Source organism: Muscardinus avellanarius, assembly GCF_963383645.1.
Source record: "Muscardinus avellanarius genome assembly, chromosome: 8".
NCBI classification, from domain to species: domain Eukaryota; kingdom Metazoa; phylum Chordata; class Mammalia; order Rodentia; family Gliridae; genus Muscardinus; species Muscardinus avellanarius.
Window position 1 is genome coordinate 61,587,181 of NC_137794.1, and position 24,331 is coordinate 61,611,511.

Genomic DNA, 24,331 nt, shown 5'->3' on the forward strand with positions numbered 1-24,331 from the left:
CACCTCAAGGGTTCTATAAGACAAGAGAAAAACACAGGCATGTTCTCTGCTTTCTAGGAGCTTACTGTGTTCATTTCTAAATAGCTTATGAGAAAGCTGAGTTTTTACTTGGTTATGCCATCCAGGGTAGGAGTCAGCAAACCTTTCTCTGTGGAAGGCCAGATGGTACTTTAGGCTTTGTGGGTCATGCTGTCTTCATCACAGCAATAGAACTCTGCTGCTATAGCAGGAAGGCAGCCATAGGCATGAACCAGTAGATATGGCTGAGTTCCAGTAATTTTTTTTTTTTTTTTTTTTTACAAAAAAGGCAGTGGGCAGGGTTTGGCCCAGGGACCATAGTTTGCTGATGCTTGTGCTAGGGTAAGATTAGCCAAGTCTCAAGATAACAGGAAAATGAATAGAGTTTCAGAGTCAGACTGTGGACTTGGCAAAGTGTTCTGTGTAATATCTTAAGGAGGAGATAGCAAAAAGGGAAGAAAAATAGTGTTTTTCAGGGTATGTAGTAAGCTCTGGTACGCCAATATTTGTTGAATAAATGAAAGAATGACATGTTTGAACTTTATTGTGCACCCATACCAGTGGTTCACTGAGAAAATTTGGTCTGCAGTAGTGGTTCACTAGAATTTTGTCTGCAGTAGCTCCAATCTCTCTGACCTTAACCATATCTTACTTGATAGTAAAATGAGTTTTGTTCCTCTTATTTATCTGTGAATAGGTCAAATCCATACATTATTGGAAAGTTACTCTCTAGTTAATCATGTCAACTCTTCCTTGGCTAGAACTTTTACGAGAGCTGTTATTCAAAGTAATTGAGTTGCCAGGCATTTGGGAGGCTGAGACAGGAGGATCACAGTTCACAGCCAGCCTCAGCTACTTAGTGAGGTCCTTTGCAACTCAGTGAGACCCTGTTTCAAAATAAAGAATAAAATATCGGGCTGGGGGTGTAGCTCAAAGGTAGATTGCCCCTGAGTTCCATCCCCAATACTGCAAAAAAAAAAAAAAAAAGTAATTGAGTCAAAGTATACTCCCCGTCAGTTTTTTAGTTGTATGTTGGTTAACATGCATTTCTAAAGGGAATGAATAAAGGGTACAGTGGCCAGAAGCTAATGCTCTTTGCTGATCAGCCCCCAAATAATTTGTGGTCAACTGTATCATTCAAATGCCCACCTCGCAGGATAGAAAAGATGGGATTCAGGCCGGGCGTGGTGGCACATGCTCATAATCCCCGCGCTTGGGAGGCAGAGACAGGAGGATTGCGCAGGTTCGAAGCCAGCCGCGCGTGCTGGCTTAGGAGACCCTGTTTCCAAATAAAAAATGTAAAAATAGGTCTGGGAGTGTAGCCGGAGGTAGAAGGGCTTCCAGGAACCCCAGTACCACAAGAAAACCCCCAAAACACAAAAAGAAAAAAAGAGGTTCTATGTATGCCTTAGATTCCTATTTCAGAGTTCAAATTATTCCTGTTGCACTGTAAGTTATGAAAACATGCTAATAAAAATACCTTATATTTGTGTTAAATCATTTATAGTTTATGAAACTCATGTTTATTCCTTATTTAGTTTGGTCTTTAAAATAATTCTAGGAAATAGCATTTTAGATCATTAATAAAAAACTGATGCTCAAATAGGTGAAATAATTTTGTCCAAGTCATGTGACTTACAAGTACCTGGGGCAAAACTACTAAGGCCTTTCAACTCCTAATTCTGTATTCTTTTAAAGTTGCTTTTTTACATACTCCCACAAAACTTCCATAGACCATATCAGAATAATACTGCTTATTAATAGATTACATCTAGAGTCCCCAGTGGCAGGAGTTATGGCTTCTTCCTACAGAAAGCTATTTTAAAAAGTCTACGTCTTTTGGGAGCTTTGATGAGTCCTTCTCTAATCCTGAGGGCCTGGAAGGGGTAAAATCCCCAGCTTGGTTTTCAAGCGCTGGCCATCACGACACAGGGCTCCATCTGGCCCGGCACTGGTTCCCAAGGCTGTGCTTCGTGTGCACGGGCAGGCTCACCACTAGGTCCCCTGTGTGTCTGGCAGCCATTGGGCCCAGTGGAATACTTATGATTGGGAACACAGTGATACCACATTTGCTTGGATCTCTACTCCTTTTGCACAGCTGTATACAGAAGTGTGGGTGTAGCTTACTTCTGGGCCTGTGGAGTTGCTCTTCTGGCCCACTGCTTTTCTCTGGAGAAGGGGAGCTCCCCCTGTTTTCACGATTACCAGAGCATTGACCCTGCTTTGGCCTCACATGCTTGTGTCCATCTTCCAAGGCTCAGCTGCCCGTACTCCTCAGAGACAGCCTCTGGCCCTTGGTGTCTCATTTGTGACATCACAGGTGTTACTATGGTAACAGACTTGTTAAAAACACAGGATAATAGCCCTGATTTTGCTTTTCTTTTTTCCCCCATGCAGGGAAGGGAATCACCATGATCCTTAAATAATAATCACAGACTTGTCTGCAGACTCTAGGAAGTGAGCAGAGAGAATATTAGAAAATAACAAAAAACATTGGCCATCTTCTTCTTCTTATTTTTTTAATGCAAACCTGCCTTATCCTTTTAGTTTGAACAAACATAAAAATGTTTTTTTGCTAATTTAAAAATGTCACATCATGAACATAGTCTGAAGTGGCAAAAAATATATTAGCAAGAGTTTTTAAAAATTACTCAGGTTAATTGCTTTGTCACCTTGCTGCCATTCTTCTTGTGGTAGAGAATTGAATCTGGCCTTGGCCCTTTGAGACTTCATTCAGAGAGGACTGTGCCTGGAAAGGGCTTGGGGAAAAGGAAGAACTGTGCTATGGCGAGTCTCCCCAAACACACTGTCCCTGCCCCATTCTCCCGCCACTGGAGTGAAGCACCCAGAATAGATTTTTGAACGCACATCTTTTAGAAAGACTCTGTGGTGGTCTTTATTACTTTACGAGTGTAGTAGCACTTGTCTGCCTTGGCTGTATGTCAGTTTTCTGCCGTAGTTGGGTAGGTTTGAATCTCCTTGTCTTATCACCCTTTGGTCATAGGTAGAATAATATCCAGCTGGGACCAAAATCAGGATTTTTTCCTCCTGGTCCCAGGCTTGTTCCATGCCATCATTTTATTACCAAGAATTACAAAAATTAGTGAAACTATTTGTGTAATTATTTTTGTTCACAAGAAAAGATGGAATGAAGCATTTTTTTTTTAATGTGGCAAAAACTTCACTGCTGAAGAAAAAAACTGTGTATCTAGGAAACCATATTGTAGATTGGAGTCTTTTGACAGGTTTTCCCAGAGGCTTACAACTTGCCTATTTTGAGTCCAGAATCCCTGTAAATCCCTGAATACTTTAAAATGAAATGGAAGGTGAAAAAAGAATAGAATATGCTTCTCTCAGTGCATTTATGTGGCAGTTTTGAATAAAATGCCTTTTACTTCCAATGATAAGTACCCTTATTCATATTCCTCGCCATGCTCCCAGGGTGAGAGGAAAGGGGGGCTCCCACGCACACTGCACGCACAGGTTTGCGTAGAGGAAGATGAGGTCAGTCTCTAAGGACCAGCTTGATTTCCTGTGTGCAGGGACATCTCGCCTCTTTGAAAACAGTGATCATTTCCTGTGCTCCAGGATGGTTTGCATTCAGTGAGCTTTCCCAGCGAGAGTCCCGGCATCGTCATAGAAATATGATATAATTTTTTCAGTCAAATCTTGAAATTCCTAAGGGGCTATAGGAACTGGACTCCAAGGAACCATTAGCTTAACTGAGAATATGGAAACTCCCACGTGCTCGGCTAAGCTCTATGTATATAGCTGAGTAACCCACAGTTAATAAGCATGCTGCTTTCTGGCTCTGTTGACTCTTACATGGAATTGTTACTTGCAGAGAAGTGGGAATCAGAATGTGGTTTGCATTATGGTCATTATTTATTTTATCTGTTATTCAATATTCTTGGGGCTTGCATATGAATGATGTATTCCAAATAGCCACTGAGAAAACAGGATTTAATCAAAATTGCTTTGGTGTTTATTTATTTGTCCAGCTTTTAAAATATGATTATTAAATAAAATTACCTAGAGCTAATGGGATTTGGATGACTTACTATTTATGTACCAGATATTTTTCTCAAGGAAAGAAAGAGGTTCACTGAGCTCTCGGTTTTCCAAGTCATTTAGGACAGGGAGAGGAGGAATTATGATGAACAGCAGGAATACGAATAGAAAATAACATGATATAATATCATCTGTTTTTATATTTTTTTGAAAAAATTATTCTGGGAAGGCATTGTGCTAATAGATTATGTCATTCAATTTTCACAGCTCTGTGAGGATGCTGTTATTAACCTTGTTTTACAGATGAGGAAACAGACACAGGGATGTTTAGCAACTTTTCTGAGGTCACAAAGGTACTAAGTGGCAGAGTTGATATTTGAACCTATACATTATGCTTCCCATAGAACCACTAGATTACTCAAAACACTATGTTATTCTTTCAGTCTGTTAGGTATTTACTGAATGTTCCTTATATTGTACTGGGAAATACAAATATATATTACTATCCCTGATGAGTGAGAACTTATAGTATAGTTGGCATATAATCAAAACATCTTTCCAGTTTGACTTTGGAATGAATGATATAATTGCATCTGTATTTAGAGAGTGCAGAGTTGGAGTACAATGACTATAAAGTAGGGTAGCAGAGTGTTTAGGCAGATACTCAGAGAATTATTATATTTATGCAATTGAGAAGAAATGGCACTTGAAACAATATGGGCAAAGATAGTCATTGAAATTCAATGTGATTAAAAAAGACCCAAAATGAAACCTAAAAATGTTAGCTACCATGATATGGGTCCTGTTTTTTTCTTTCTTCCTTCATAGAATCAAAGTTCTTGAAAAAGTATAAGGCAAGCTGGGTGTGGTGGCACATGCCTGCAATTCCAGGACTTGGAAGGCTGAAAGAGGAGATGAGGTTGGCGGCAGGCCTCAAATCAAGGCCCTCCACAACTTAGTGAGCTCCTGTTTCAAAATAAAAATAGAAAAGAGGGCTGGGGGTGTAGCTTAGGGGTAGAATGCCCCTGGGTTCAAACCCAAATACTTCCCTCCCACAAAGTGCATCAAATTTTAGTGTGTTTGGTCATTCTTAACGCTCGGAGAAATACTCAATTTGAATGGTGGCAGGACGGATGGAAAGACTATGAGAGCCACAGCAGGAAGTTTGGGTGGCTATTGCTAGCTCTGCCATTTATTGCCTATATAATCTTGAATAAATCACTGAGCCTTTCTGATTTGTAGTTTCTTTGTCTGCAAAATGCTTTGGTGACCTGTCATTTCTCTACATTTATAAAATATTGATGTTGTGACTTGTATAGTTAATTGTTTGCATGATTTTATCATTTGAAAGTGCATATTTTAAGTTTCCTTACTATGTACTTGTTAATTAATTGGACAAATTTAAAACAAACCCACCTAGCTGGGTGTGGTGGGGCACGCTTGTAATCCCAACATTTGGGAGACTGAGACGGGAGGAAGGCGGTTCGAGGACAGCCTCAGCTACTTAAGTCCTTTGCAACTCAGTGAGACCCAGTTTCAAAGTAAAGAATAAAAAATAGGGCAGGGGGTGTGGCTCGGAGGTAGGATGCCCCTGGATTCCATCCCCAGACCCGCAAAAAAAAAAAAAAAAAAAAAAAAAAAAAAAAAAGTCAATGGAAGATTGACTCTCAGGACATTATGCCTCTTAGGACAACTTCTAATGACTGTTCAGTTTTATTCTGAAAAAAAATGGGTGACTTAAAATAATTGACCTAACTTTCTTTTAAGATGAAAAGTGTTAGAAATATAAAATATGAATAAATGTAAAGACTATGTCATCCACATGTTATTAGAATTAATCATTTTGACATCATATACAAGCAGTGATCACTGAAAGTAATTCCTAGAATTTCTGCCAAATAGAAGTCACATTACATTTAATTTAACAAGAAGAAATAGAAAACATAAATAGTCCTACATCTATTAAAGGAGTCAAATAATTAAATTCTTTCTACAAAGAATATTCTACACCTAGATGGCTTCAGTGGTAAATTTTATGAAGTATTTGAGGAAAAAATACAAACAGACTTAGATAAACTCTCCTATGGAGTAGAAAAAGAAGAAGCATATTTATACATTTTATAATCTCAGCATAGCACTGATCATGTTAATGCCAAGAACATTTTAAGTAACAAAAATAATAATTTAATGTAATTGAGTTACATTAAAATTGAAAAGTTCTGTTCATCATGGACAATGATGCAAAAATCCTGAATAAAAACAAATCAAAGCCAATGATATATACAAAAGAATGATAAGTCACATTTAATTTGGATTTTTTTTCTAAGATTGCAAGGTTGGTTTGGTTTAAAGTTTTGAAATTAGTCAATATAACTAGCCACATTAATAGTATAAAGTAAAACCTCACACATTCTTAACAGATACAGAAAATACTTTGATAAGATGTAACACAATAATAAAAATTCTCAGCAAAGCAGGAATACATTAGAACTTTCTTAATCAGACAAAACATAAAACAAGCCAGGCGTGGTAGTATGTGCCAGTAATTCTAGTACTTACGAGGTTGAGACAGGAGAATTGCAAGTTGAAGACCAGCCTCAACAACTTAGAAAGACCCTCGGCAACCTAGCGAGATCCTATTTCAAAATAAAAAATAAAAAAAGGGCGTGGTGGCGCACGCTTGTAATCCCAGCCTTTGGGAGGCTGAGACCGGAGGATCGCGGTTCACGGACAGCCTCAGCTACTTAGTGAGGCCCTCTGCAACTCAGTGAGACCCTGTTTCAAAATAAAGAATAAAAAATAGGGCAGGGGGTGTAGCTCAGAGGTCAAATGCCCCTGGGTTCCAACTCTATACCCGCAAAAAAAAAAAAAAAAAAAAAAGGATTAGTAATGTAGCTCAAAGGTAGAATGCCCCTTGGTTCAATCCCCAGCTCCCCTCCCCTCAAAAAAAGAATAATGTGAAATTATTGAAAGCTTTCCCCTTGAGGTCAAGAACGAGATAAAGATGACTGTTGTCATTACTTCTATTCCATTTTGTACTGGAATGTACACACACAAGAAAGAATAAGCGAGATTATAAAAATGATTTGAAAGTAGAAATACCATTTTGTATAGATCTCCACCCCAATCTGCAGATAAATTATTATAATTAGTCAGTGCAAATTTATCAAGATCTTTAAGTACAAGTCAACATTCCCCAGCAATTATATTTTCATGTACTAGCCCAAGACAACTAAAACCTCAAACTTAGAAATACTATTTAAAATAGCACTACACCATCAAATACTCAGGAAATCTAACAAAATATGTAAGAAATGGTTTCAATGAGAACTACAAATATTGCTGAGAAAAATCAACGAAGACAAATTAGTGAGACATATTTATGGATTGGTGATTAAATATTGTAAAGAGGATATTCTCCCTAAACACATCTATATACATACTTAATTTAATTCTGATAATACCCCAGCATAAAATTTTGTGAAAATTAAAAGGCCACTTAAAAATTTATAGGGAGATATAAAGGGGCAATAGAATCTAAAACAATCTTGAAAAAATTGAAAGACTTATATGACAAAGACTCAAACTTTATTAAAGTTTAGAATAATTAAGACATGAAGTAAAAATGCAAAGATATACATATAAGCCAATGCCATGGAGTTCAGAAACAAATGTAAACTGGTTTTTGGTTTGTGGCAAAGATATTAATGTGCTTAGGCTGCCATGACAAAATGCCATTGATTGAGTGGCTTAAAAATTAAAATTAAGCCAGGTGTGGTGGCACATGCTTGTAATCCCAGTACTTGGGAGGCTGAGACAGGAGGATTGCAGGTTTAAAATCAATCTCAGCTACTTAGTGAGACCCTGTTCAAAATAAAGAATAACAAATAGATCTGGGGGTGTAGCTCGGAAGTAGAATGCCCTGGGCTCAGTTTCCAGTTCTGCACTAAATAAATAAATAAATAAATAAAATTATTTTTTAATAGTTCTGAAGACTAGAAGTTCAAGATTAAAGTGCCAACAGGGCTGGTGTCTGGTGAGGTCTCTTGACTTGGGTGGCAGATTATTGCCTTCTTGCTGTGTTCTTATGTGGTTGACAAAGTCCCTGGTATATACTTAAGAGCCACAGATATAGAAAAATCTTCATAGTAGCATTTATTCATAAGAAACAAACATTAGAAGCGGCTCAAATAGTCATCAGTAATAATTAACATGGACACCTAGGCATTCCTCAGATAGGTTTGGGTGGGGGAATGTGAGCCTTGAAATAGAATATAAAATCGTGTGTATGTCATTTGTGCATAAATTAGGGAAATCCAGGCCCTTTTTTTTTTTTCCAAAAAGATCCCCACTTTAAAAAATGTTAAGAATCCTTGACTTACCTGGGCGTGGTGGTGCACAGTTGTAATCCCAGTGCTTGGGAGGCTGAGACAGGAGGATTGTACAGGTTCAAAGCCAGCCTCGGCTACTTAGTGAGGCTCTCAGCAACTCAGTGAGACCCTGTTTCCAAATAAAATATAAAATAGGTCTGGGAGTTTAGCTTGGAGGTAGAAAAGCCCCTGGGTTCCACCCCCAACACCAAAAAAAAAAAAAAAAAAAGAATCCTTGACTTAGAGTCCCGGATTCCCATGGTTAAAATACTTTTTAGGCTGGGAGTGGTGGCACAGACTTGTAATCCCCTTGCTTGGGAGGCGGAGACAGGAGAATTGCAGTTTGCGACCAGCCTCACCCATGTAGTGAGGCCCTATGCAACTCAGTGAGACCCTGTTTCAAAATAAAGAATAAAAAATAAGGCTGGGGGTGTAGCTTGGAATGCCTGAGTTCTAGCCCCAGTACCGCGATTGAACACCAATCTCCCTTAGCAGTGGCAAACTCAATAACGCATCCTTCTCCTCCTCCCCAGGTTCATTCCCTTGCCCCTTACTTCTGCTTTCTAGAATCCTATGCCCAACAAACCACCCAAATATGAGTCTTTGTCTCAGATTCTGTTTTCTGGGACACTCACTCAGAATAAACATACCATATGTATGGAAGTCCACAGAAGACCAGAAGTTAATGAAAGAAAGTATAAAAAGTTAGAATCTTAGGATTATTTATCTTTTTTTTCTCTAAAGTTTAGCACAAATATATAATAAAAGAATAAAAAAGCATCAGATTGGTGGTGGTGCAAATACTGTGGTCCTCAGAAAGAAGTACTTTTTAAATTAAGGTTTTTGGTACATTGTAATTGTACATGGTAGTGGGATTCATAGTGATATATTCATATATGCATCTACCATTATGTGGTCTGGTTCCTTCCCCACACCTTGCAAGAAAGGGTAATTTCTAAAACTGTCCCATCACCGAAAGGATTTTCTATGCCTCTTATGTTGAGGGTAGGAGACAATAGCAGTGGCCATACAGAAAGAAAGAAAAATGGAAAAATTAAGTCAGAGATTCAAGAAAAATAGGAAAGGAAAAAGTATGCTTTGCCCGCACTCCTTTAAATACTGTTATTTTCAGGCCCGGCGTGGTGGCGCACGCTTGTAATCCCCGCACTTGGGAGGCGGAGACAGGAGGATTGTGCAGGTTCGAAGCCAGCTGCGCTGGCTTAAGAGACTCTCTTTCCAAATAAAAATATAAAATAGGTCTGTGAGTGTAGCCCGGAGGTAGAAGGGCTTCCAGTAACTCCAGTACCACCAAAAACAAAACAAAACAATAAATACTGTTATTTTCAGAGATTTAGAAGTCTAGAATTTTATTTAGAGGGAATCTAGAAGTATATCTTGTTAAATGCTGTCTTTTATAGATGAAAAAAATTATATCTAGAGTGGCTAAATGACTTCCTCAAAGTCCCTCAGTTACATTAATGGTGAACCAGGACTTACTTGAACTTACTTTAGAAGATGGAACAGCATGTATCATGGATTCTAATTCACATGCCCCTGGGATTCCCGAAGGCAGCCTGGGACTTCTCTTGGTATTATTTAAATTCCTTTTGGGGTCATGACCTAGCTAGGATCATACTTTTAGGATACTCTGCCCCAGGTCTCCAAGGAGCTAAGATGCTAACAGGAAATAAGAGGAAATGTCAGCTGCGCCTTCCCTTGTTTGTTAGAGGGTGGCTGTGTTTCTGGAATTTTTTTGTTTTGTTTTTCTAGGGATATTCTCAATGCTGACTTCTCAAAGTTCCTGTTACACTGAGAAGACTTAGTTTGTGGACTTGGTTAAGCAGAGTGGAAGTAACGATCCCTTTGTGTTCTGGGGTATTTCACTGGTGTTAACCCCTGAGACAACTTTGTTCTGAGTGATTACTAAGGATGGCACCCTTGACTTCCTCCCTCCATGCCCCCTTGGTTATCCAGCCACCCAAGGTGCACCGAGTAAGGGCTCTGCCTTTCCTCCTCCTTTGGCCAAATCCCCAAGTCAGACATTTCATTCTCATGAACAAGGCAGACATGGTTCCTGCCTTACCTGGCTCAGACAGATATTAAAACAAAACTAAAGCTCAGCCAACAAAGGATTATCAAGTCCAGACTTCTGTGGGATATGACCAGGTTTGGAGTCAGGGAAAGTAACCTCCTTCGATGAGGGTGGTTTTTGTTTTGTTTTGCTGTTGTATTGGGGATGGAACCCAGGGGCATTCAACCTCCAAGCTACACCCCCAGCCCTATTTTTTTGTTTTTTATTTTGAAACAGGATCTCACTAAGTTACAGAGGGCCTTACTAAGTCGCTGAGGCTGCCCTCAGTACTGGGATTACAAGTATGGTCAACTACACCCGGCTTGTGATGAGGTTTAAGATAAAATAGAAAGGACTGAATGGTCGATGATTTTGAGGTGAGGATTTTGTGGGTGAAGATGCAACACATGTGAAGGCTCAGAGTGGAGAGAGCCTCAGGAAGGCACAAGGCCAGAGCCCTTTGTGGATAGGCTGAGAGGCTGGCCTGCTCATGGGAGCTGTGAAGACCAGGCCAAGAGTTCCATCTTCTTCTTGAGTACAGTGGATGCCACTGAAAAGGGTTTGAGCAGGTAAAGGAAGTGATCAGATTTATGTTTAGATTTTTCTGGAGATACAATGGAGAGAATGAATTGGGCAGGAGTGAGTTAGGAGGCCACCTGTATTATACTTGTATCAGGAGCAAGAAGTCTTGGTGGCTTCGCTGGGATGGAGAGCAATAAAATCCACGAGGACAAAGCACTTAGAAAAGTGCCTGGCTTGTAGGTAGACTCGGTGAATATTTATTGAATGAATTAATAAATATTAAAATATTTAGGAAGACCTGGTGATTATTCAGAGTGTGGGAACTGGGAGAGAGTAAAGAAGCGAGAAGGACCCCAGATTTCTATCAGTAGACAACTGGGTGGATATCTACAGTAGATAATTTAGGGCCAGGTACTAAAATGGTAAACATGGTACAGGGGGCTGGTGAAGAGGAGAAGGCGTGTGTGCAGCTCTGATTTTAACTTGCTAAGATATCTGGGAAGCAACTGAACATAGCAGCTCAGGAGCTCAATTACGTAAATTATATTGTTAATAAAGTTCCCACCAGTTCCTCTTGGTTCTTTTACCAATGCTTTGCTTGCTCTTAAGGGATCTGATATAAAGCAGCTTGACTCTTTAGTCCCAATATGGTGCCATTTGTATGTCTTTGGAGACAGTGCTCCTTGAGGCAGGGCAGGGGCTCAGGATTGCTTTTCTAACAGCAATGGACTTGCTGGTGTCTTTTTCTTTTTTCTTTTCTTTTGTACTGGGAATTGAACCCAGGGGTATTCTGCCTCTGAGCTATACCCCTATCCCTAATTTTTATTCGTTATTTTGGAAGAGAGTTTACGTTGTGGAGGGCCTCACTAAGTAGCTGATGCTGGCCAAGAACCCGTGATCCTTCTGTCTCAGCCTCCCAAGTACTGGGTTTACAAGTGTGTGCCACCATGCCTGGCTGGTGCATGCTTTTTGACTTGACTTCCTTGTGAATAATCATGTACATTTGTGGACTAGAGGCTGAGTGGGCTTTAGCCACAGAAGGGAGAGAAGTTCAGTAGAGAATAGTGACCTCAGGATCATGGTCCCAGAGCATATATATACATTGGTCCGAGGGTCAGATCCAAGGCTCAGGAACGGGGAACAAGATTTTACTTGTCTCTTAGTGGCAGCCACTCAGAGAATCTGAATTACTTAAATGGTTAAAAGTAGTATCATTCTCCTTTTGCATTCTTGTGATTGCTGCCATTTTCTTTAGGACTTTACAGAAAAGGGTTGCCTGCCCTGTCTTTGATGCATGTAGCAGACTTTGTGTGACTTTGTGACCACACATATCTCTGGTCAGTCTGGACTAGTAGGTGTGGGTCAGTGTGTCCAGCACGGGTCATGTGGCTGTCTTTGTACCCAGTGCAGACAAAGGAGGCTCCTGGCAACTGAGGATCCAATTCTGGGCAAAAGAGGAGAAACCTTCCTGATAATTAATGACCCACATGGACATGCTTCTGCCTCAGTGCTAATGTAGGGCAGTGGGACAGCATACCCGGGGAGACTTCCTCAGAGGTTCAGCCTTGGGAATTTTCTGTGAAAAGACATGTCCCTGGTCAGATTTGAGAAATATGGCATACACGCTCTCTTTCTTAAAAATTCTTAATTATATGTTGGTGGAACCAAAATGTCCTGCAGTAAAAAGCCTGTTGTTTAGTTTTGTTTGCCCTGGTGTTTCCCAGACCATTAAGAATAGTATCATTCTCCTTTTGCATTCCTGTTGATTGCTGACATTTTCTTTTTTAAAAAAAAATAATACCCACTTAGGTTCCTCATGAGAGGAGAGTTTTGTGGAATGTGCTTTGGGAAATGTTGCATAGAGGACTCTGAGTTTTCCTTCCTCTGAAGTTCTACCATTCCCCCTTCCTATTCAAGTTTCTTAGAGTGAGAATATAGAAAGACAGACTCTTTACAGCAAATACTGAGAAGCACAGGCCAGATTATCAAAGAGACATAGAAGACAAACCCCCTTTACTGGCAGATCAGTGACGATCGTGGGGAGATATCCAGATCAGTGTCGGGCAGCCAGAGCCACTTGTGTTTAGTAGTATCATGTTAAAGAATTCACGTTCAGAATGGTATTCAAGAGAGAATTGAAAATGTGAGTATCGCTTATCAGAAACGCTTGGAACCAAAAGTACTTTGGATTTTTTTCCAGATTTTTCAATATTTTTATATACATAATAAAATATATTGGGAATGAGCTGAATTCTAAGTGTAAAATTTTTTTATGTTAGTTGGGCATGGTGATGTACACCTACAATCCCTGTACTTGAGAGGCTGGGACAGGAGGATCAAGGTTTGAGAACAGCCTCAGCAAGTAGTGAGACTCTCATCAACCTAGCACAACTCTGTTTAAAAACAAACAAAACAAAAAATAAAAGAGTGCCAGGTGTGGTGGCGCACACTTGTAATCCCAGCATTTGGGAGGCTGAGACAGGAGGATTGTGGTTGAGGACAGCCTCAGCTACTCAGTGAAGCCCTTTGCAACTCAGTGAGTCCCTGTTTCAAAATAAAGAATTAAAAAAAGGGGTATAGCTGGGGGTATAGCTCAGAGGCAAAATGCCCCTGGGTTCGATCCCCAGTACCACCGCAAAAAATAGAGCTAGGAGTATAGCTCAAATGTAGAATGCCCCTGAGTTCAATCCTCTCTTCTCTCTCTCTCTCTCTCTCTCTCTCTCTCTCTCTCTCTCTCTCTCTCTCTCTCTCTCTCTCACACACACACACACACAATTCATTTATGTTTAACATATGCCTATGTACATAGCCTGAATGTAATTTCTTATAATAGGTTTAGTGCACCTGCATCTCAACTGCAACCCACCAGGGAAGTTTCCATTTGTGGCATCATGTCGGCTCTCAGAAAGTTTCAGATCTTAAGAGTCCAGGTTTTCAGATTAGGGATGCTTAACCTATACTATTTCATAATTTTATGGTCTTCATTTTAGTTTCTTTCATTGAATGCTAGGAAAGAAGTAAGCGAGGAAGGGACACTAGACCTAAAGCAACTTTGTTTTGAGTCTAGTTTCCACAAAGAACTCTTTGGCCTTTTCTTTGGTCTGCTTTGGCTAGAATCATAAGAAGAGGAATTCTCTAATTCAAATTGTTCCTGGATCAGTTATATCCCTAGATTTTGATCACTGTTTCGGTTTCACTGTTAAATCTGTCCTGTTTTTTTCCTTTCATTTCCACTGTAACTCTATAGGTTCAGGACTTCGTCCCTTCTCCTGCATGCATGCGTACATCTCTCCTCTTACTCGTTCATTCAGCCTGATCTGAGCACTGCTGTGCGCTGGTCACTGAACACACAGGGTGAATGAGACAGAGACCCTGCTCTCATGTTGCTTACTGAGGCGGAACTGGATTCTAACCTTTCCAAATTCTGATCTATTCTGCTGGAGTAATAGTTTTCAATGCATCTCTGATTCTGTCAGGTCCTGCTGAGGAACATTCAGGAGCTTCTTGTTACCTGTGGGGTAAAGATGAATCTCCTCCCTCCTTCTGTAGCAAAGTGACATTCACGGAGCTTCTTGTTCAGACCCATCAGCTCCAGTCCAGTCTCCAACTTTTCCCTTCACAAAGTCGTGGTCACACGGATGTCTTCAGGACTCTGCACTCTGACACTCTGAGCCTGCTTGCCACTCCCTCACTCAGGGCACTGCCATTCTCCCTGTCCTTTCTCTCCTCTTGCATTTGCTCCCTCTTGAGACCCAACTCAAGACTTAACTCAAATGCTCTGTTCTCACCAGCAGTTCTAGCAGCTCACGGCTCTTCTGGCTGCATTCTACACGTCACAGGATGTGCCGCCACACTTTACTCTTGCAAGCAGGGCCACGTCCTATTCAACCCAATATCCTTGACCAGTTACCTAGACAGGGACTGCTCTGTACGTGTTTAAGTATTTCTGAAATCACATCCTTTCTATCTCTGTCCACCAATGTGTACTAGAAAAGTTCCATTAGTAAATTGAAAATTAGTTTTAAACTTTATCATTTTCTGTAACTTTGGATAATATGTGCTCATTTCTTTGGCTTCTTGGAACCAAGTTTTGGTTTTATGAATAGAGACTGGATTTTGTTTTGGTGTTAAGCACTACACTATCTAGAGGGGTGTGAACACTTAAAATTTTGTAGTGCACACTTGTAACCCCAGTACTTGAAAGCTGGTTCTAAGGAGATTTCAGGAGAATCACAAGTTTGAGTACAGTCTCAGCAACTTCATAGGACTCTCAGCAACTTAGCGAGACTCTATTTTAAAATATAAATGAAAAAGGACTGGGGGGTGTAGAATACTCCTAGGTTCAGTCCTAGTATCAAACAACAAACAACTACCTTTCAAGAGAAAATTGTTATATTTTAGGTACTACAAAGACTCATGTAGTTGTAAGGACATTTATCATTTAATCATATTTAATGAGAAGAGAAATCACATTTTCTTAATTTAGACTCTACTAGTTGGAAAAATTTGATAGTTCAGTTATCAAGGTGACAGGAATTTTTAGTTGTTACTCTAAAACTTTTTAAAAGAGCAAACCTCTCAGGTACATAGGAAGATCTACCCATGTACGGATCGCTAATGTAATAATTACAAAGAATTCCCATGGATTAATTCCAGAATATCTGGCCGTGCCGTGGTATATTTGGCAACATCTTGTCAACTAGTAATTCAAGTCAGGTAATTTTTTTAAAGATAGCTATAAGTGAGTCTTTTATAAATTCTAATGACTATACTCTTACTCCGAGTTAGTGAAATTTAACTGGTTCCTAGGTTAATCCTTGTATTCAAGGACAGTGGTTGTACAGATGTCCTTCACGGTAGGATGTGACTGAAGAGACTAGTGCCCAGTCACCAGGCCCTTTCCGACCGCACAAAGCTGACAGTTACCCTTTTCTTGTAGCTCTAATTGCTGGAAATTCGAAGGAAGGCTCATTTGCATATAGAAAGTGCATACTTTCTCCTGTTCTTTTCTCACCTGAGCATAGTGAGGGTGGAGATTGCTGTGCCTTGAGTGACTTGCCCTTATCCCCCAACTGGAATGGGCAACAGTAGGACTTCCGCAGTGTCTCTGTTTCTGTCTCTCTCTGTGCTTATCCACACCACCCTTCAAATAGTAGCTACTTAGGTTTGCAAAGCAGTGATGTACCCATATCACCTGATTTACTTTAAGGAAATGTCAACCACTTGGGACTGCCATAAACAGATCTGCTTGTTGTTTTTCTTTCCTAGCAACCCTTAACTATATGCCAGTCTTCCCCATCTGCTTCAACATCTAGTGTGCTTTATAGTCACAGGTAAAAGGCACTCTGAAAATAGTTGACTGCGCTGCAGTGTGATTGGACAGCACTTTTTCTTGTCTACTTTATCCTCACTTGGTTGTCCTCAGGGTGCTCCGGCTAATACCCAAGTGGCGACAGAGACTTTTTGTGCCCCCTGTGCCTTTCTTATTGGAACCCTATCCTTAGCATTTCTCTTCATTCCCTGGGAAAACTGGCTCTTCAGAAAGAATCACTCATTTTATTTATTTATTTATTTATTTATTTATTTATTTATTTATTTTGGTGGTACTGGGAATGGAACCCAGGGGCCTTCTACTTCCGGGCTATACTCCCAGACCTATTTTATATTTTATTTGGAAACAGGGTCTCTTAAGCCAGCTGAGGCTGGCTTCGAACCTGCACGATCCTCCTGTCTCAGCCTCCCAAGCGCGAAGATTACAAGCGTGCGCCACCACGCCCGGCTAAGAATCACTCATTTTAAAATAGAAATTATGCTGGTGTGGTGGTACACACCTGTAATCCCAGTACCTGGGAGGATGATATAGGAGGATCACAGGTTTGAGGCCAGCACATGGAAATTTAGCAAGAGTCTGTTTCAAAATAAAAAAATAAGGCTGAGGCTGTATCTCAGAGGTATCCCTGGGTTCGACCCCCAGTATCATACACACACAAAACAAGCCATTATTTATAAGTATGTACTGAGCCTCCTTACTTTCAGGGAATTTGTCTTTTAATGGGATATAAGAAACATAGCTAAAATGAGCATAATGGTAGGATAGAATCTTAGCAGTTGAGGGATAATTTTTGAAACCAGCATATTCTTTGATTTTTTGTTTTGTTTTTTTGGTGGTATTGGGGTCCCTGGGAAACCTTCTACCTCTGGGCTACACACCCAGACCTATTTTATACTTTTTATTTGGAAACGGGGTCTCTTTGGCTTTGAACCTGCGCAATCCTCCTGGAGTATCACTGAAGGTGTGCTTTGTAAGGAGCAGAGTTGGGGTTTGGCTTTTAGTCCCTTCTGTGGACGGAAGTCTGTGGATAATATATGATCTCACATACTCAGAAAAGTCCTGGTGTCTAAGGTGTAGTGGTCAAGAGCTAGGTCTCTAGAGTCAGGTGGCCTTGTCTTCACCTAGGCTTTGATACAGACTTGCTGTGTCAGCTCCCTCTTCCCATCTACACGATGGGGATAACAGTAGTACCTGCCTGGTGGTTGGTGGCTGTGATTGAGATGAAATGATGTTGACCAATGGTCAAATGCACTGTGCCTGGTACCCAATAATGGATAGCTCTATATATTTTCCTTTTGGTTTTGTGGTCCAAGGTTTCCCCGGTGCCTTTTTGTGTTCACTTTTAGAACACAGGGGATTGTACAGAAGCCCCTAGAAGAGTTCATAGATACTTTTAATTTGCATTGTCCTAAAGTCTTTAGGGTTGGATTATTCTAAATGGGAGTCTCTCTGTCTTTCTTTTCTTTTCTTTTCTTTTCTTTTCTTTTCTTTTCTTTTTTCTTTTTTCTTTCCCCTCCCTCCCTCCCTCCCTCCCTCCCTCCCTCCCTCCCTCCCTCCCTCCTTCCCTTCCTTCCTTCCTTCCTTCCTTCCTTCCTTCCTTCCTTCCTTCCTTTTGCAAAAGAACTGCAAAGAAAGCAAACATTATCTCCAGTTTCTTGCTTTCTTTCTAGGACATGTCTTTATTTTCTTTTTGTTTGTTTTTTTGGCAGTGCTGGGGATCTATTCTGCTGTTAGATAATCTTCCCAGGCCTCGTGCATGCTAAGCAAGCGGTCTACCACTGAGCTGCATCCCTCGCTCCTTTATTCTGTCCTTAAATATTGCTACTCCAACAAATAGATTGATAAAGTGAACACACAGGAGTCTTCTGAGACTTTTTTGTAACTTGTCCCAAATATAATTCAGGTCTTAAAATGATTATGTGGATGTGTGCATTCTAGGAACTGTTGGAGTAGATAAACATGACCAACAAACGCATTCAGAGTTTCCCTTCAGTCATGGATGCCCATGAAGGTTACAACTAGTCCATTAAAGCCCTCCTGATGGTCAAGTAAGCTAGCATGTGTGTTTGTAGCCATGATTCAAATGCTCTAAGGAAATCACTGGCCAATGGCTATCCTTATTTTTAAAAGTCCCGAATAAGGCAATTTCTGAAACAACTCCAGCAAGGCATTCCAGACATACTTGATCTCATACCTCTCTTCACTATAATAAATAAATACAATTTTGATTTCTTCTTAGAGTGATTAATCTAAACTCTCCCCGCTGGAATGTAAAGTAGAAAAAATGTTCTTAGCTCTTTGAACATTAGATTAGAAAGAAAATGCACTAAACATTCTGCTTAATTAAATCCTAAAGAGGTGGTATAAACTTTTCATGATTAAGTGAAACATGCATATTCTGACTGATACATATTTATATGATATCATATGAAAAATTTATCATGTTATACACACTGTTCACTCTGGGAGTGTAATTTAATCCTGCAAGCCTTTTGCATTTGTTTTTGTATTGTTCATTATGAAAAATACACAGGCTAAGGGTGGTAAGGTAATATAATATAAAAATCTTTTGTATGAATCTTCCTTGAGCTAATCTCAAGTCCCTAATGACACAGAACTTTAGCCTAAATATTAGATTGGAAATCATGTTTTCTCTAAGTTGAAGAAATATTTTTAAATAAATAATTTAAAGCAAATCAAGGTAGAAAAGCTAAATGGCAGATGCCTTCTATTTTGCTATGGTGAAGCATGCATGTCTTTGCCAGGTTTCAGGTTAAAAAAAAAAAAAAGATGTAGTTAAAACAAGCCAGTCCCTCTTGCTTTAATTACTTAAAAATAAAACAAAAAGTTTGCTTATCTAGGGGTGCAGTCATACTAAGATGGACCGCTTCATATCTGAGTTGTATTTTGGCTGACAAAATTAATTTAGATAATCATAGCTTTTTTTTAGTTTCTTAAGTATAATATTAATATAAATGACTTTTATAAGACTGGAATACCTGAGATACCTGAGAATGTTTTCTTGAGCTATTGGAATAACTTATTGATCAGACTCCCCTGGGTCATCAGCTTTTGATAAGTTTGATGACAGAGAAGGAGAAATTTAATGGAAATTTTCCAAAGTTTGTGCCTGCCTGCCTTCATGAAACAAAATTTTATGAAAACATGGATGAGAATATTAATTTCTTTAACAAGACAGATGCTATCATTCTAAGAGTTTTGCAACTGCTGGATATAAAAGGGCACAATTCTTCTGTCTCATTTTTTTGGTATTCTTACTTTGTAGTAAGAATGATTTATAAAACTAATCTAATGTTTTAAAACTCTATTTTTGTTTATTTGGTAGGTGTAATGTAAGAAAATATCCTTTCCTCACTTTAAAAAGTGACAGGTGGGCCTGTCTGTTGAAGAGGGAGTGAAGCATGGGAAAAACCCTGGAGGGAGCTGCCTCTTGGCCCCAGCAGCCTTCTCCTAGGCCAGGCCTTGGTGGCAGGCTACGCGCCTGCCTTCTTATGGCTTCACCCTCTACCCTTTCTTCTCTTAGCTTTAGTCTCTTAGAAATATCTAGTACTTAAGAAATCTCACGTTTTGTTTTGCAGACTAAGTAGAGGAAAAAATGTTCTCAAATGGTTCCTTGGAAAGTGGGTCTCCTCATTAAACTGTGAGACCAAATGATTTCCTCCATAATTTTTTTCTTTAAAATTTCACCAGAATAAAGCTTTTTGAAAATAGATCATTTGTAAAAGTTCTGCTATATCATCTCCTTTTTAAAGGGATTTAAGATCTTCAGGCATCTTATCGATTGAGCTAAATATTAGTGTTAGTTTAGTAATGATGGATGATTATTTTTTAAAATGTGCTACTTCTAAGCTAGTCATGGTGGTGCACACACACCTGTAATCACAGCTATTTGGGAGGCTGAGGCAGGAGGGTGGAGAGTTCAAGGCCAGTCTGGGCAATATAGCAAAACCCCATGTAAAAAACAAATCAAAACAAAACAAAAAATGACTCCTAATCTAAGAAACCTGTCATACTCTAAGGCAAATTAGAGCTCTGTTAATATTTCTACTACATAAAATAAAATATTTATATGTAGATAGATGCCATATTAGAAATCATATTAAATATAAATAAAAGATTCCTTTGAATAAAACAAATAATTAGCAGTAATTGATCTGGGCATGGTGGCACATGCCTATAATCCCAGTACTTGAGAGCCAGAGACTGAAGACTTGCAGGTTTGAGGACAGCCTTAACAATGTAGCAAGACTTTAACAACCTAGCAAGACTATGTTTAAAAAACAACAAAAACAAAAAACAAAAGGGGCTGCAGACATAGTTCAGAATACCCTAGGTTCAATACACAGACACACAGACACACAGACACACATATGCTGCAGTAATTATTTTACATTTGAATACATATTATGACTTCATTTAAAGAAAATTACGTTATCAAACTTATATTACCGTTGACTAACATCAAATATCATTTTATACTGTCTTCTTTTGATAATTAACATTAGATAATAATATATAATTTGTGAACTAGAGAAGGTCATTAAAATTACAATATTTATTTCATTAAAGTAAATAAAATGCTGTACTTAGTTCTGAGTGATAATATTCAGGGGAAAAAGCCATGTTGTTGCATTACAAATTAGTTTGCTTCTAATTTTGCAGGCTGATGACCACACTGCCTCAAACCAAATCTTTTCCCTGGAAATGGAATGATTGTATGACAGACTCTATGAACCATGAATATGTCAACAGCTCATGGACCAGGCCTTGCTTAGCAATTAGTCTTTGGGGGATTATATTCAGAAATCAGACAGCACTATACCAGAGCTTGTTGGGGATTTTGTGATTACCATTCATATCTAAAGCATGAGTCTAGGTTGGTTTAAAAAAAATCCATAAAAGAAGAAGAGCTGTGGTAACCAGGCACACACACACACACACACACACACACACACACACACACACAGTCAATTGGGAGGACAGAAAACACTCAAAGTATAGCAAAAGCTCCTTGAAGGCAGAAAGGAAATATTTAGGCTTCTAAAATCTCCATTCATTCCTCCCTGAAAGGGACCAATGTTTCTTATTTGAATATCACCATCCCAAATATTGTCGCAATTTCTTTAACCACCTGCACTTTGATGTACTCAATGTATTTTGTTAACTAACTCTTTAAAAGCCCTTTTTTGTTTTAAGTAAAGATATGGACTTATTGTGCTAGTTAAATTTGTTTTCTTCTCATGCAAAGGGAAAGAAATGCAACATTTAAAATATTACAGGTATTTGCATACCACCCAAAATTACTCTGACGCTTTCTTGACATGGGTGATGGGTCTTCCAGGAATCAGGAGGGCCAACAGTCTGACTGAGAATGATCCAACGCCCTCATTACTATCCCTCCATTCCAGGGACCATGAACCATATCACATGGAGGAGAATTTCAATCAGGCCTGCATCTCCCTGTGGGCACCAGGGCTGGAAGGCTGCATTGCAGGAAACTGCTCAGTGAGCTAGGCTTGTCCCTTCCCATTGCCAGATTTTGACCACTCACAACTTCCCTTTTCTGACTAAACACATGGCTTAGGAATCATTATAGTGCAAGAGTAAACAACAGCCCCTATCATTTAACAATAACAGGGAACATGTCATGGTGGAGCCTGGCTCCTGATTGTCAAGGTTCATGTGAGGGAATTGCATTTGTAGGCTAGCACACTACAAATTGCCCTATCCAATGTACATCTTGTAGGCTTTCGGCAAGGCCTTGAAGAAATGGGTCATTTATTTGACAAGCTCTATTACTTCATTCCTGGGGCTGGTTTAACTAAGCTGATTGAGACGAGGCTCAGAAACCCTGGGAACTCTAGTGGTCCTGCAGCCATGCTCTGGTTTTTAAGTCTTTTGGAAATTTAGGAAGAGGTGTTGGGCAGGAAGCACCTAGTACTCCCCCTCCCTTCCCAAGAGCTGGCCATCCTATTCATGCAGAAAGTGGCGAGGTCTGGCAGCTGAAGTCGGTCCTCGGGAGCTCTGTGAGGTTCAGGGTGCGTCTACGTTTGAAGGGATGTTTGCTTCTGATATGAACATTTTTCTTATACTTTTGTTATAGAAGATGATGTGTCAAATGTACAAATAATGTGTGCCTGGTGCCAGAAAGTGGGAATCAAGCGCTATTCCCTGAGTATGGGAAGCGAGGTGAAAAGCTTCTGCAGCGAGAAGTGCTTTGCGGCCTGCCGGAGAGCCTACTTCAAGAGAAACAAGGTAAGCCACCTTAGGCGCCCGGGGTCTCCGCCACCTGTGCTTGCGCCTCCTAGCCTCCTGCCCAAACCCGTGCCCCTCTGACTTTGTACTTTTGTTCTTTGTTTTGTCCGTTCTCTTTCTCTGTCCTGCTCAGTCTTGGAGTACGGAAGCCCCTTCTAACATGTAACCCGTTCTTCAGTGTCTCTTGGCTTGGTGTTTTAAGTCCCAAGAGGGTGAATGAATTTGATGAGGACCCCGCCCCTGGGCCCCGGCTCAGCGTCCTTGCGGTGGTCAGGGCGCAGCCTAGAGCCCAGGAAAGATGAGTGGTAGCGATGGCTTCAGAGAGCACAGACACTAGCCGCAGAAGCAAGGCCAGAAAGCTTTAGTCTACTCAGTTTAATTCTCGTCCACAGTGGGAATATTGCTGTTACTCTTTCCACAACCCGACGCACAGTTTTTAGTCAGGAAAAATGTCGAGTCTTGCTCGACACTCTGTTAAGGCTGATCAACTTCGACAAAAGGGAAAATGATGAATACATAGACCAACATCGCTCACATAGCCAAGCGTTTGTGAGAAGCATGGTGGATAAACACAGGAATATCCATAGCTAAAGTTTTCATTTCATTTTAAAAGCCATCGTAGGTCTGAAAATGACCTTTCAGGAGGGTGTTTTACACCATCTGTGGGAAATGGGATGCCTGATGTTTTTACAGTCACACACCTACGTGTTCACACACACACACACACACACACACACACACACACACACAACTAATTTCTTAATCCTTAAAGAACTGTTATAGCATTTTGCTACCGAGTACGGATGTAAATTGCTAGTTTCTGATTATTTTTAATTGATTAATAAGGCTTCCTTAATTCATAAAACTGTGCACATTTCGCTAAGCATTTCCATTTTTGTAGTACAAAATCAAAATCTGTCCTTTCTTGAAGCAGTTATTATTATTTTAAAGCCTAATATTTGCAATCCCATAATGCTAATCATGGACTCACCACATTGCAAGAAGTACTGTTGCAGCAAATTATCTTCTGCAAATTTGGGTCACATTCATTCTGCCAAAAAACATAATGCCTAAAGAATTAGGCTGCAGAATTCAACGGGGTGGAATTTAAGTAGCAGTCTCTAAGAATTAGGCTCATAATCTTCACTGGAACAGGGAGGCAAGTAAGGAAATTGTTTGGAATTCTTTTGGGACAGTCAGCAGTTGAGTTCACTTTCCCTTGGGAGGGGCCAATGAGGCTGGGAAGGAGGGTGGGAAGAAGGATGCCTGGGAGACACGTTTTGTTTGAATATGGGGGGATTAAAGTGATCTCCAAGACCCTGGGGCTCCCATTTTGAATGCAGAGCACTGAAGTCACAATACCAGGAGTGGGCCCCGTGCTTTCTTCTTCAAAGCCCTACTTACCACAACAAAATACTCTGCATTCCATCCCAGAAGATGGCCATAGAACAGGGCTTTTTGTCTTTCTATAATTCTGAAGGGCGAAGGGTCTAGATGGGCTGCCTGTAGGGAACAAAATCAAGCAAAATGCAGTTGTCACAACCCCGGTGATACAAGCTAAACTTTATAAAGTTATTTTACTTTATAGAAGAAAGTATTGAAGAAAGGCACCACTCAAAAAAGAAGTCGGCAGTATCACCTAGTGTATAGGATTTGGGGAGTTTTTTTTTTATTGCATCATTATAAAGTTTAGGGTCTAACTTAATTTAAACTTTCAGTTAGTGTTCGTTT

General features: G+C 39.9%; 1 protein-coding gene across 1 annotated transcript in view; it reads left to right on the top strand.

Annotated features, from left to right (window-relative positions):
• Positions 1 to 24,331, top strand: part of SOBP (sine oculis binding protein homolog) — a gene marked incomplete at both ends in the record, with an annotated part of 149,123 nt that overhangs the window by 19,991 nt on the left and 104,801 nt on the right. The window contains one exon of the mRNA XM_080700382.1: positions 22,449 to 22,600. Within this exon, the coding sequence (XP_080556508.1) occupies positions 22,449 to 22,600 (152 nt within the window). The remainder of the gene's footprint in view (positions 1 to 22,448; positions 22,601 to 24,331) is intronic.